This window comes from Palaemon carinicauda, chromosome 38 (assembly GCF_036898095.1).
Source record: "Palaemon carinicauda isolate YSFRI2023 chromosome 38, ASM3689809v2, whole genome shotgun sequence".
In the NCBI taxonomy this organism is placed as follows: domain Eukaryota; kingdom Metazoa; phylum Arthropoda; class Malacostraca; order Decapoda; family Palaemonidae; genus Palaemon; species Palaemon carinicauda.
In genome coordinates, this window is record NC_090762.1 from 13,676,434 (window position 1) to 13,691,938 (window position 15,505).

General features: G+C 34.1%; 1 protein-coding gene across 1 annotated transcript in view; it reads left to right on the forward strand.

The window, feature by feature from the left end:
* Positions 1-6,825: 6,825 nt before the first annotated feature.
* The window catches only part of LOC137630431 (uncharacterized), a 34,781-nt gene continuing 26,101 nt past the window's right edge, over positions 6,826-15,505 (forward strand). Inside the window, 1 exon segment of the mRNA XM_068361900.1 lies at positions 6,826-10,044. Within this exon segment, the coding sequence (XP_068218001.1) occupies positions 7,343-10,044 (2,702 nt within the window). The 5' untranslated portion in view covers positions 6,826-7,342.

The window sequence follows — 15,505 nt, forward strand, 5'->3', positions numbered from 1 at the left end:
CACACACACATATATATATATATATATATATACACACACACACGAACAAATTCGAATAACATTTAATGTGTGAATACCTTCCTTATGTTCGAAAACTTCAGTGTATACATGATATGTAAACATTTCTGGGAGATATTATTTCACACTTTTTTATATGTCATACAATAAAATGCCAAATTAAGACGTCTACTTTAAAGCAAGGAATAGTACTCTCAAGTACTATACTATTATAGTGTGCGCGATTCGTCATAGAACTGACAGCTAAATATTTCCATAGATATGCACAATTGCACGAACACGCAACACTCTCTCACTTGGGTAAGATTACTCCCTCTTCCCCTACCCGAGGGGACGGGGAGAGCTCAGCGTGAGCAGAAGATATATATATATATATATATATATATATATATTTATATATATATATATATATATATGTATATATATATATATATATATATCCCTCTCTCCCACTCTACATATAAATACAAAGGGCATTTAATGAGAAAATACCTTCCAATTGTACGAAAAGTTTAATGTATAAATGAAATGTAAATTTTTAGAAGGCGATATTATGATTTCATACTTTTTTGTATCACAAATATAAAAGGTCGTATTACGAGGACTACTTTAAACCAAAGAAAAGTATTCTTTGTTATATATGGGAGGCAACTTGTAATTCATCTCCCTTTACTAAATTACTTAAAACCCCCGCGAAGGATAAATATATCTGCCAATCATTATGGAGAAGAAAAAGTTAAATGAGTATTAAACACGGGTGTGTGTGTGTGTATATGTATATGTATATGCATATTATATATATATATATATATATATATATATATTTATATATATATATATATATATATATAAATATATATATATATATATATATATATATATTAGAAAATGTGGATGTGTGTATGGGGACATTCGTCCAGGTCTGTGCTTCTATCGTTCATGGTCGTTTTGTTAATGAAAATTGGCAATCAAGAAAGGAATATACAGTATAGTGCAAATAAGTGCTATGTCATAATTCCTTATCATGCCGAAAAGGTCCCCCCCCCCCCCAATGATATAAGACGAGTATCAAAATGTGTATTTTTGTAAATTACACAGCGAATTTTATAGCTTCCGTCCATCATCTGTGGACTGTCAACTTGGTCACGGATGATGGACGATAGCTAGTAAGTTCTCTGTGTAATTTACAAAAATACACACATTTTCATACTTCGTCTTATAACACACGAATGTATATTGAAGAGATCTAAAGTTAGCGTACATTTTCATGGTACGTACGAGGCACGGCAATAACGAAAACAATGAAGAGCAAATCCTTGGAATATCACAAGCTATTTTCCATTGAGCTGGTACCCAGTTCAGTTCCACGTCACCTTGACTTCTCCCTGGGTTAGGAATGAGGAAATTGGGGTTTAGGGGAAAATTCTATACCTGCAGGGTCATAGGTTTTGTCATGCTACAAGAATTCCTACGACAAAATAGTTGAAACTCATGAAATTCTTAAACTACCTATATACTCAGCATCTACACCAAAGAGTGCAGATTTAAGGGTAGCCAACCACTTATGTTCCTGGGTTGTATCAGAAAGGGCTTCTTTTATGGTTAGCTTCTTCAAGGGATCAGAAAGAGCTCCGAGTCTCTAGATTATTTAGTTCTTTTGGATTATCTCATAGATACCAACAGAAGATACAGAAGATAACTTACAGTATACCTAGGCTATTCACTCGTCTTTATATGAATTGTATGAATCAGCTTGTAACTACAGTCTATAAAGAAGCATTCCGAGCAAACACCAACCCCTTCTCTCTCTCTCTCTCTCTCTCTCTCTCTCTCTCTCTCTCTCTCTCTCTAAATACACACGCAATCTGTGTTCCACAAACTGACAAAAAGAAATGTTCTGATATGTTTCTTTAGTTCAACGTTTTCCGAGTGATTAAGTCATGTTACTTCATCCCATTCACGTGTTATCTACAACACATTTTCCCAACGTTGCTTCTTTCTTTGCCGGGAGCTTCTCATAGTCTAATTCTCGTCAAAGTTCAGTTTCTCGGACCATCTGGATCATCTTTGAGGTTACTTAGGCCAAATTGTGACCTCCTGTCGTTCCTCGAACTATAACTGTATTCTCGTGCTTGTTATACGACGAATCTAAAGGAATTTTAGGGCGATTGCCTTCCATTACCCCATTCTAACTATAGAGCGACAGAGTGGAGCCAGTTTTCCAGATGTACAGTATTATATGATGCATTTCACAATAAAATAATGAATTGGCTCAACACAACTAATGAAAAAATACCCCGAAGGTCCTTTAAGTGGTTTTCGTGATTATGAAGAAAGTTAGCTCGACATTTTGTGATAATCATTAATAGGTATATTTTCCATATTCCTTCTTCTAATCGTTTTCTGGAGGTATAGGTAACTCAAAACATCGTTGGGAACTATGATTTTTGCAATGTGAAGAGAGGGATTAATTCTTAAAAACCATTTCATTTTTCTTATTCCGTGCAGCGTCTTTAGTAAAGTCGGGGAATAATTATTCAAAACAACAATCACGCTTAATGGATTAAAAACTAAGCATTCAAGAAATACTTTTATTGGAAAAAAAATATACCAGAAGGTTGTAATATTGAATTGATTCAAAATAATCAAAATTGTAATTTGCTGTGACGCCGTCCTCTCACACCAATTACAGGGCAATTACATTCCGATGAGCTCATGTAAAACAATTGCGGTTTTCATGTTACCGGAAGTTGTAAAAAGATCAGCATTTTCTTGCATAAAGTTAAGATGTGTTTCAATTTAGTGGCATAACTTCATGAATGAAACTTTGTGTGAATCTTATTTTTACGTTAAGACATTCGAATGGAAATGGCTGGTTCTTAGTTTAACAATATAACCAAAGTAAACTAAATCTGAAGGAATTGTTCAGAAAGGAATTAAATGTTCTATTAAAAAAAGTTAATGTTCAGATATTAATCTAAATTTAAAAAAAAAAAAATTATTTTCACCTAACTATAATGGAACTGTTGGTGGAATATTGCAGATTGATGCTATAATTCTTAATTGATCTGAAAGTTCATTTTAATTCACTACATATCTCTCTCTCTCTCTCTCTCTCTCTCTCTCTCTCTCTCTCTCTCTCTCTCTCTCTTAAAGATATGCGTGTTTTAATGAATGGTAAAGCCAACAATTCATTATAATCAGCCAGGTATAGATGTTAATACATGCATTTAAGCGTGAATAACCAACCCACAACTCGTACATTACATATCAATGATATCTATTTAACATTTTACTAAGCCATAACGAAAAGAAAGCGTAAAACCACACGAGATTAAAGCCAATCTTAAAACACACTTTACAGGAAACCGATTTCACCATCGACACAGGCTTTCACGGGAAATAATTTGTGCTTATCAAATTTCGTGATTAGAAATCGGATCTTTTTTCCGCTTTTTGAGTTCGAGATTCTTGTTACGTCGAGAGAAACTTATATGAGAAATAGATGAAGGATTCACATGGAAACGGTTCTTGTAAGTGGAAAGTCATTTAAGATTTTTATATCGTGGGAACTGTAATGGGAATAACAATTTGCCTTCTTTCTCTTAAACCCCGATGTGTCTTTATTTAATCTCGTTGTAAACTAGTGTAACTACTAGCTTGTATATACAGTATATATATATATATATATATATAAATATGTGTGTATGTGTGCGCGTGTGCGTATTTTCACACCACCAATATATGTGTATGTATATATATGTGTGTATATATATACATACATATATATAAATATATATATATATATATATATATATTCACACAATATATACACACACACACACACACACACATATATATATATATATATATATATTCAATGAGTTTTTATGTGCTGTGCATTTATTAGCAGTCAACCATCATATACTGATAACAGCCAACATTGCTTAACTTCAGCAAAGTTTTTGGCATAAGTGATATTTTCCAATAAGCTTTTCATAAAAAAAAAAAAAATATCATAAATCTTATGTAATCTAATGGTATTCTTTCCATTTCTGTGTACGAAAAAGCTCACCATGCAGCGCTACAGTTCTCTCTTACTTTCCATCTCTAAATTCATGAACAAAATAAAAAAAATAGATCTATTAGCGTTCATATATAATAAACAATACGACTTGTACATCCATTGTTGGGTTCTCTATAGATGCCATCCATGCAACGAGCAAATAATACCCAGCAATGAAAATAAAATGAATGGCCAAAACAAACGTAAGTCCTTTGAAGGAACCATCTTACCGATACCTGTCCTGCTGTTGGACCCACCAAAATGGTCTTTCAATAACAGTACAGATTTTGTCACTAACTGATGTCACTGGGATCGATTATGCTTAGTTGGTCAAGGCGTTCAGTTGAACAAAAACCTTATTCGTTTTTTTGGTCCTTTATTCACGAGTCTGCGATGAGATTTGAACTTCCGTAAACTTAATATTCATAACACGTATGGAACTAAGAGCTACATTTCTTGAGGTCTAATATTAACAGAAGGCACACTCACTCTGACATCACACCTTTTAAAGGGGAACTAGTGTATAATACAGTCACATGGACATGTACATGCGTACACACATACAAACACACACACACACACATATATATATATATATATGTATATATATATATATATATATATATATATTTCCATTTATATTTATGTGTGTATATGTATACACACACATATATATATATAAATATATATATATATATATATATATATATATAGATATATATATATATATATTCATAGGCGTGTCAGTATGTATGTGTATTTGATTATTCACCAATGTGTAAAGAAAAAAGTCAAATGGTCTTCCTTTGGAATCCCTATTTTGCGAAACTATGATGGCTAATTGCCTATAAAGTTAGGTTTAACTATTGACAACAGAAACTAACATGAATCTTACAATGGCATAACACTCACTGAAGATCAAACATGAATAACTAATTATGGGGATGCACAAGAAGAAAGCCCTTTTCGCGAGTCTCAACCAACTTTTGAATAATTTACGTAATTCACGTTCCATATTTGCTTACATGATGGCTTTATGCTACAAGTAACTGATGCATCAAAGTAAAAACTTCCATGTTTACTCGTAAATAACTTTCTAGAAGTAAGTGGCGAGCGATTGTGACGCAGTTCCGGTAGGCCCTGCTGTTGCCTCCGATGCCTTAGATGACCGCGGAGGTAGCAGCAGTAGGGGGTTCAACATTATGAAGCTTCATCTGTGGTGGATAATGTGGGAGGGTGGGCTGTGGCACCCTAGCAGTACCAGCTGAACTCAGTTGAGTCCCTTGTTAGGCTGGAGGAACGTAGAGAGTAGAGGTCCCCTGTTTTGTTTTGTTTCATTTGTTGATGTCGGCTACCCCCCAAAATTGGGGGAAGTGCCTTGGTATACGTATGTATGTAAGAGTACTCTTTTCGATTGCATACTTAGAGATGTTATAGTTTAACTAATTAAAGTTCCTTGTAAGTAAACGTATCTGTCAATAAATACACTTCCAGTTGCCATGAAATTTCTTTGGACAGCCGAAATCGCATATTGAAAGGACGTAAAGATGGATTGGGTTGAAAAATAACGGAAAACGGAGCACTAAATTTCCCAGTTTACAGTATATCTCTATATAACAATAAAGTATCACAACATCTATGAACTATGTAAAAAAAAACATCAACTAGGTCAGCTCCTTTAATCTCATTTTCACGCTTTAGTTCTCAAACAGTTAATATGGTTTTATTTCCTTTTTTAAGTATAAAAAATTGGTCCTTTTCCCACCAGAATCACCGACGCTTACACTAAAAGTTCATCGTAAAAGTTCATCTTGCCTCCGGTGAGAAAAAATATGATATGAAGTTCTGTAATCCATTATTTGTTCTTCTATCTTTCATAGGGGAGCGCTTTCATATTTTATAGTAGTCAAGTTCTTTACAATTTTAGGTGTTAAATAATCATTCACGTCATATATATATATATATATATATATATACACACACACACACACACACGCACACCTGTATATAAATAAATTTTATATAATTTATATAAAACAAGTGCAGCCGTTTCTAGTAGTCCACCATTGGACATAGGCCTGAGACGTGTCGTAAATCATATATATATATATATATATATAGATAGATAGATAGATAGACATATATATATATATATATACACACACACGCACACCTGTATATAAATAAATTTTATATAATTTATATAAAACAAGTGCAGCCGTTTCTAGTAGTCCATCATTGGACATAGGCCTGAGACGTGTCGTAAATCATATATATATATATATATATATATACTGGTATACACACACACATATATATACATATATATATATATATATATATAGAGAGAGAGAGAGAGAGAGAGAGAGAGAGAGAGAGAGAGAGAGAGGGGTCTGTTATTGATCAAGAATGGACTAAGTTTCTCTACAATTATAAGAAAAATAAGCCTCTGTTTTCACGATTACTTAAATTTTTGAGAGTAAAATGAATTAAATACTCTATCTCACTCGAATAATTTTTATAGGTCACAAACTACCAGTGGATATCACCCCCACGGAATCCGAATGACCTGCAATCAAACATTTAAGTCCGTAGCAATAATTGACTGTAATACCTTTAATTCCTTTTCCGGAGGTTCACGCGTTTGCCGACAGATGGCACACCATGCGGTAGTGTTGCTCGTCTACTGCCACGATCATCCGGCAGACGGCAGCGACTTGATCAGTCATTCGCGAGGCGCGATGTCGTAAGGCCGCAAGAGAATTTGGCGTAGCCACCGAGTTAAAACTTTAGATCGACTGGAAAACTCTACTGAGAATTGATTGGAATAGTGATTTTCTAACATCATCTGTGATAATACATGGGCATTAGATAACGGCTGTGATATGATTAATAATTAAGGTTATTGGTTAGTGACGTGAAAAAAACTGGGTTTATTCTCTTTTCGTTGTGAATATGAAAACCAAAATTATATCAACTGAATGCAAGTGACACATGACGTTCATCAACTTACAGTGATTCTGATAAGATCATTCGTTATCTAAATAAATGTTATCAAGGTTATTTTAAATTGAAAACTGGAAATCATTTTTCAAAGATAAAAAAAAATATTTAGAAGGAAAATAATTTACTCAAAAAGCCACCATGTGATCGATACATTGACAAGAAAACGTTTTTTAGTTTATAGGGTTAAATCTATACCACAATAACTGATAGAACATTAATTGTCTTGTTCCCAGTTTCATTAATGTTATCCTGATGAGTGACAAAGGGGAAACCAGTCGAAAGGCAGGGGGGAGTATGAGGGTAAGGGATGAGAGAAGAGAATCACAGGACACTTCTACTAGGAGTATGAAAATCAATGTCATGTATAGAGGAATTGTTTACCGTGTGAGGGGCATTAAGGTCCTCTGTTCTGTCATAACTGCTGTGATTTTACTATTAGTGGCCATTGTGGGTCTAGGTGTCTGGATGTTGGTTAGCGCTTATGGCGAAGAGAAGGCCGGCATCCAAGATGGTCTCATAAATAACACCTCACTGCCAATGCCACAAGACTTGGAGGGTAGAGGAGGAAACTATGAGGATACATCAACAGTATTTAGTATAGATTTCAATGCTCCAAGTGTAACAATAGATGAGCTATCAATGGCCGCAAAAGTACCAAACATTCAACCCCAAGAAGAAAATTTGCATTACAATGAAGATAACATGCACTTCAGCGAAGAAATGTACTTTAGTGAAGAGGATCCCCAAAGCGAGGAGGTCCTTTTTAATGCGGCCATTGGCCATTTCCAAGGTGTAACTCCTAGTAAAGAACCAAAATCTTCTAGAATGCCAGGACCTGATCCACCGTTTGGGCTCTTTAATGGTATGATTGATCTTGGTGATACCAAGGTTCCCTTTACAACAGAATTTATAACATCTACAGGGGAGAATAATGACTGGGCTTCAATAGACAGTGAACACATCGTGGACAGTTTTGTTGAACTCTCTGAACATAATCCAGTTACAGTCGATGCTCCTTCAGAATTCTATAACAGTTATAACGCTGGTAGTTCATTGCAAGGTTTCATCAGGAACAGCAATGGAGACATAGTCCCTGGGAATGAAGGGAATCCTATTATTGAAACTCATTCCTACTCACATTTACCTGATAATTTTCCAAGGGACATTGATCCAAAATTAATTAATTCTGAAATACCTTTTCCTTTCCCTCCCACTCTAACCCCACCTCCTCCGGCTGTTCGAGTGCCAAACCCTAGGCCAGGGTGGCGTCGAAACAACCTACGTCAGCCAAGGCCAGGTAACTATCAGAGAATACCACAAGGAGTAAGGCGTGTACGTCCAATTGTGAATCCTGTGACTTCTCGAACTCGACCTGCTTACTATCAGCATCAAGCTTTTCAAGAATATGGTCCTAATGCCTATGAACCTTATTTCACACAAAAACAAGGAATTCAAACAGAGGAAAATCCTTCGGAACCTCAGAACTCTGCAGATGTTGAAGAGCAATCAGCTATAGCAGAAAATCCTGTATCCGTTAACTTACCAGATCATTCATTACTTCACCAATTCAGTGCCAACGGAGAGATAAATATCCCTGAAGGTTTTACTCTACCGCCAGGTTTTTCAATACCAGATGATCCACAGGGTATAAAAATATCTGGTATTGATGTCCAAGGACGTAGGCCTGTCCCTGGTAGGTACTTAGAAGACATGATGCATTACTACAATAAGCACGAGCGGCCAAAACAATTAAATACTTCCCCGAACATAAATGGTAGTCAGTACAGTGAAAGAGTAGGACTTTCTGATCAAAGCAGCATATCTCAGACGAGGAAACCTTGGCAAGGAAATCCTGAGGGACAATCAGAACACACTGACGAAGTATTTGAACATTTTTGGAATATCTACAACACGGAACCAAAACCTCCAGCTGAACATGATGACCGTGGACCAGTCCCAGAAGAAAGTATGGGATGGGGTCACACCAGAAATGCACAAATGCTTCCTAACCCAAATATAAGAGGACTGAGGCCTGATGGGCAAGGCTATCCAATACGCATTCGACCTGATGCTGAAAATCCAGACAGAATCTTAGCAGTCGAACCAAATCGTCCACATCCTCTGCATCACATAAAACATCCTTCACAGGTTCCTAGCCAACACCGGCCATTTCTTGGTCCATTAGCTGACATTTATCAGTATTCTCAAAAACTTGCATCCACCTTGCTTAATTTTCCAAGTAATCTTTTCACCCAAGTAGCTGACTCGAGAGCTGAGCACATGAAAAATGAGGTGGAGTTGCTGGAAGGTTATAATAAAGTGTTTCAAGAAAATAACATCACGAGTGCTGACTTTCTGCCAGATATGTTTAATACTAGACCAGACCGAAACGAGAGACTGATGATTCTCGACACTGAGAAGATTAGGGCGCTGAATCCCTTTGAGCTGTCTTTGATTACTTGGACTTTCTTAGATTTTTGGGAATTTCTTATCGAAAAAGTAGGCACATTATCAAAAGATGACCTCCGCCAACTAGAAATCAGATTAGAGAAACTTCGAAAAGATAAAGACCACAGAATGGCCAAAACCCTAGTGGACGTAACCATCGATCACGTCTCTAAAGAGGGTTCACAGAGCGAAGATGACATAGCTCAGATTGTTACGATGACAGAAGAATTCATGGAAACGTTGCCTGAGGTGACTTACAACGAAACATCCATTGATCATTCCACCGAATCAGCAGTGCAAGGAAGAATGTGGGATCCTCTAGGTATTTTCACTGACGAGCAACGGATGCAATTTATGCAGTTTGCAATTAAGGTTGTCTTCCGGTTCGGACGAGTGTACCTTAATAAGCGGTATGCGCTGGATTGCATGATGCTTCTTTTCTGCAAGGACCTAAATTCTGACTCGAAAAAAGAAGGAATGGATGGAATGGCGGCAAAAGTTAAAAGGTTAGTATCTCTATCTACCACGCCGTCTGTGGCCGGCCGATACGCACTTGTTTTATAAAGAATAATCAAAGCTACGGTAAAATGAGAAATCTACTAATTCGACACCTCTTTCAATTGCATTAACAAGGCTAAAACTGTGAAAAGTATTGCATGACCCTCTCATGAGAATAATAATTTCATTCACGATAGTAAAAGAAAGTTTTCTTTTTTATCGGATGTGCAGTTCCATGACGTATGCACACGTTAATGATCCTCTGATTTCGTAAATGGTAGCAGTCTATTATACTAGGAGATACGGTAGCCGATTTTACTAAAAAAATTAACGTTAGCTATTAAGGTTTTTATTATTATATTCTGAAAAATTTTAACGTTACCTATTAAGGTTTTTATTATTATATGATGCTATTATTGTCATCACTACTGTTATGTTTATCATTATCACTATTACTATCAATAGCATAATCATCCTCATAACAAAAAGTTGGATATTCTGATTTGCACTTTATCTCTATATCATTCTTTTACAAAATCTTTATCCAAAACATGGCATCATAGACGATACAGAAGAGAACGGGGTAATCTAGATAAACATGTTTGTAGAGCTGTAGGCAATATGTGACTCATTATACATATATTTGTAATCAGAAGATAATCTTTTATATATACACACATATATATATATATATATATATAATATATATATATATATATATATATGCACACACATAATATATATATATATATATATATATACACACATGCACAAAATATATGTACATATATGTATATACAGTGTATATATATATATATATATATATTATTTTTCTCAGCATCATCATCTCCTCCTAAGCACATTGGCACAAAAGGCCTCGGTTAGATTTCACCAGTCGTCTCTATCTTGAGCTTTTAATTCAATACTTCTTCATTCATCATCTCTTACTTCACGGTTCTTAGTCCTCAGCCATGTAGGTCTGGGGCTTCCAACTCTTCTAGTGCCTTGTGGAGCTCAGCTGAACGTTTGGTGAACTAATCTCTCTTAGGGAATGCAAAAGAGCATTATATATATATATATATATATATATATATGTCTTAAACTATTTTCGTTAGACCAATAAATAACATCCGGCTATGCTTCCCTAAGTCTCTTTTTGAAGATATATTAATGCTTCAATGAACTATTAAGATAAATAAGTTCAAAGCCCGTCAGTCACGGCGTAAGAATATCATCTCTCCTACTGTCTTTGTCAATGTCACTAGAATGGGTGTCAGTTCTCTCTCTCTCTCTCTCTCTCTCTCTCTCTCTCTCTCTCTCTCTCCGTTTTAACTCACCTTTCTAAACTCTCAATGAACTAATTTATATATATATATATATATATATATATATACACACACACCCACATCAGCGTCGGTACTAAAAGTATCAGTAAAAGAAGTAAAACGCTAAAACAGAAGATGGCCTAAAAATTGATTTGATAATAGATAGAACTTATTATATAGTAGTAAGACGCGCCGAACTTTACACAAAATGTTTGCAAGACTGTTCTATACCTACAGCTTGGAAAAAAAAAACTGTCATTATACTAATTCACAAAAAGGGAAACATAAAAGATCTGAAAAATTACCGCCCAATAATTTTACTCTCCGTAATATAAAAATATTTGCAAAGATCATATTAGGCCAAACAGCAAGACAGCTAGCCTACATGACAAATGTAAGAGTTACGAAAAAGAAAGTGAATGACGGGCGTAGTCTTATAAAGCTATAACGAAGAGGAACCTACAGGAACTAATCATTTTGTTAATCAGGTCGTAAAATTGTTCGCCTAACCTGAGTTTTCTTATATGCTGATTTAGTGTCCCTGACGTACGTGATGAACTAACAATAACATCATATCATGGTTTTCGAAGGTTATTCAATAAGTGTATGAACTAAGGTGAAATGCTTAACTACATTTTCTAGGCATGAATCTTGTTTTATTGTCTTTAGTATTATTCTTTCCTAGAAGCTAACGTCAAAAATACGAAATTCCATCTGGTTCATTTCGTCCATGTTCTGATGGGGAGGGGGGGGGGGGGGGTGAACTACAACACGTCATCGTCTCCAGACAAATATATAATACGTCTGCAACATTCTACAAAAAATGAAAAAAAAAGAAGACTTCTCGCACACGACTGTCTGAAGTCGTTAATGCTATAATAAACTAACATCGACGCTACAGCGCAGTAATTACACGTTCGGTAAACGGTGTAAACAGCACTCCAATAGCGAAACTCATTGGCAAAGGCGTGAACTGCTCCTCAGTTATCCATCGCGGAATGTTTCACATGGAGGGAAGTGTGGGTCACTTCGGTCCGATGGCGATGAGTGGCGATGTCTGTCGAACTTACGTGCGACAGACATTGCCACTCTTTGGAGGGAAAGCTAGCATAGCTATCCTCTGTTATATCGAAATTATTTTTATATAGAGATAATTTCCAAAGATAATCGCATTTCAAACTTTATGAAAAATGACAAGAAGAGCTAATAGGCAAATAGTTGCCGTGTCTTAACATTACAGAATTCAAATCTTCCTTAGTAATACCGGTAGATTTTTTGGTACGTAGACTTTTTCATAGACACTAAACGTAGTCTTTTCAATAGATATTCTGTTTCACAGTATTGTATATATATATATATATATATATATATATATATTGAGTAATTTTTAAGAACATTGTAACAAAACATGAGTATGTTAAAAGCTTCAATGTGTCTCTTTAATACATGTGTACTAACATTACATTATATGATATATATGAATATTATGTAATGAACACCTTCAGTAATAATGAAAGGAAAACTTTTGCTTAAACTGACTTTAATAATTATAACCTGTAAATTCAATTTTGGAACATAATTAATTCAGGTTTTGTTACTCATTCTCTTCACAAATTGACAGACTGGTTAATTTCTGTAGACTGACGTCACAACAATGGTTTATCCAAGAAAAAAAAATTCATTTTTACAATCAAACATGTCATTGAAATATAAGAATGCAGAATATGGTAATTTACATAAAATAACATGCCTACATTTAGCATTACTTAAATGACCAAACGTAAATAAAATTAACGAAATAGCAGAATAATATACATGGTTTCTATTGGATTTTTTTTGCTTTAAAATTTCTATTATTGTTAAAATTATCCTCAATAATATGGATGGTTATGATATTACTATAATCAGTAACATCATCATTACTATTATTTCAATTACCAATTAAAGTTTTGTTTTTCTTTCACAGGTATGATAATCGTCCCAGTAAATCGTATCGTCATGATCATGGTAAAGTAACAGTTTCCCACCCTAAATGTCTACTAACCATCCCGTGGAAGAGAAACTCATAAGGAATTCACATCAATGAACAGGGAATCACATCCATGTATACGACTTTGAATAAGTATTCAAAACTCCATTATTATCTTATCAAATATTGCGTTTTATATCATGAAAAAATCGCGAATCTATGAACTAGTTTCTTTATCGTTTATTCTTCGTACGATATGCGTTTTGTTTACTAAAATTTCTCTTTGCCATAAAGATAATTTCTTAGGCAAGCGTTTGGGTCACCATGAATGCTTTATTTACAACGACACAACAAACAATTGGGAATGCTTTAGAAGCTTTGTCGCCTTTATAATTTCACGAAAGTTTAATAAGTTTAATTTCTAGAATACCTTGAAAATATCAGCTAAAAATAGATAGTTTTTACCATCACTGAAAAGTTTATATTCTCATCACCAGCAAGAAATGCAAAATTTTACTCTACAGCAGAAAGCGTATCACAATTTAGATTTATTTGTGGTCTGTTCTTTAAAACAAATCTATAGCTTTATTATGGTGCCTATAGATAGGGACAAGCTCAAACTCGATTTTTTCCCCCATTTATCCATTTTGTATCGTTGAGTTGAGAGTATCAGAGTTCTAAAAGAAATAAAAGGAAGCATTATTCCACAGAAATATATCTTGACGTTAAAAATGATATCATTGCTTACCCCGTCGGCCTCTTCCATAAAAAGTATTTCTCTATCCACTTATAACTACAAAAATTATTTGCATAGAGTATCATATGCAAATAATAAGAATAAGAATACACATCAAACAATATTATGATTTAAAATAAGTTACACAACCTATTAAACAAACTATACAGTATGCATTGATTATTTCATATAATACTTCATATACTTCTATGAACGCATAAATAAATAACAAATACTATTAGTGTTTGCTAATAATCCATGCGAAACTGAAATTACCTCTCATGGTAATACCTATAATGATTTTAATATGCGAAGTGATAGTCGTGTCATTACTTATTAACTCACGCACTTTCCACCCCAACAAATTAATTACAAAAAAGAAGAAAATTACTAAACTTTCTTTTATTATTTACCTTAAAGATAAAAAAAACTCCTAATTATAAATCAAAACGATTAGATATGCTCTATTAATCAAGCAATACGGTTCCAGACGAAGTCGTTATCAAGGGCTAATGGTTTGTTTTCAATCGATGATCATGACTTGAAAGAATCTCTCTCTCTCTCTCTCCTCTCTCTCTCTCTCCTCTCTCTCTCTCTCTCTGGGGGAAATATGTGTCTTCCGTTCTCATGATAATAAATCAGTTTTGTCAATGGAGCGTGATGACGCTGTGGATCAATGGTACATACAGCTGTCATCATATATACCAGAAAAAACTAACAGAACACACACAAACCCATATATATATATATATATATATATACACACAACTGACAGTTGGGTTCCTCCTGGGATTCGTAAATTAAGTGCAAAGGAAATGATCAATGAATCATCTTTATTTGGAAGCTTTAGACATAACTACTGCCATCTTCAGCCTATCTGCAATAGTTATTATGCAAAATCATATCTTCCTAATTGTCTATTTATGATAATCTTTATTAATCTTACTTTATAAGATGATAGGAGCATTGATCATTTTATATATATATATATATATATATATTATATATATATATATCTATATATATGTATATATATACATATATATGTGTATATATACATATATATATGTGTATATATATCTTATATGTATATATACTATCTATATGATATATATGTATATATATACATATATATATATGTATATTATATATATATATATATAATATATAAATATATTGCTTTATTCATAAACACTTTTTCCTTTTTTATTTCTTCAAGTGGATCATATACCCATCTCCGATGGCATATTTTACATAACCCGTTAGAAATAATCTTTTTGTTTAAAAAGAAAATGTACCTTGCTTGCCTTTTCTATTGTCTAAAAGCATAGATGCTAAATTCATTCCCGAAAGTTTGATCAACAAATAATAATAAAAAACATTAATTTAGTGCAGGTTACAGTTAAATCAACAGTTCCCTTGTTAACCTGGCAGCTGAA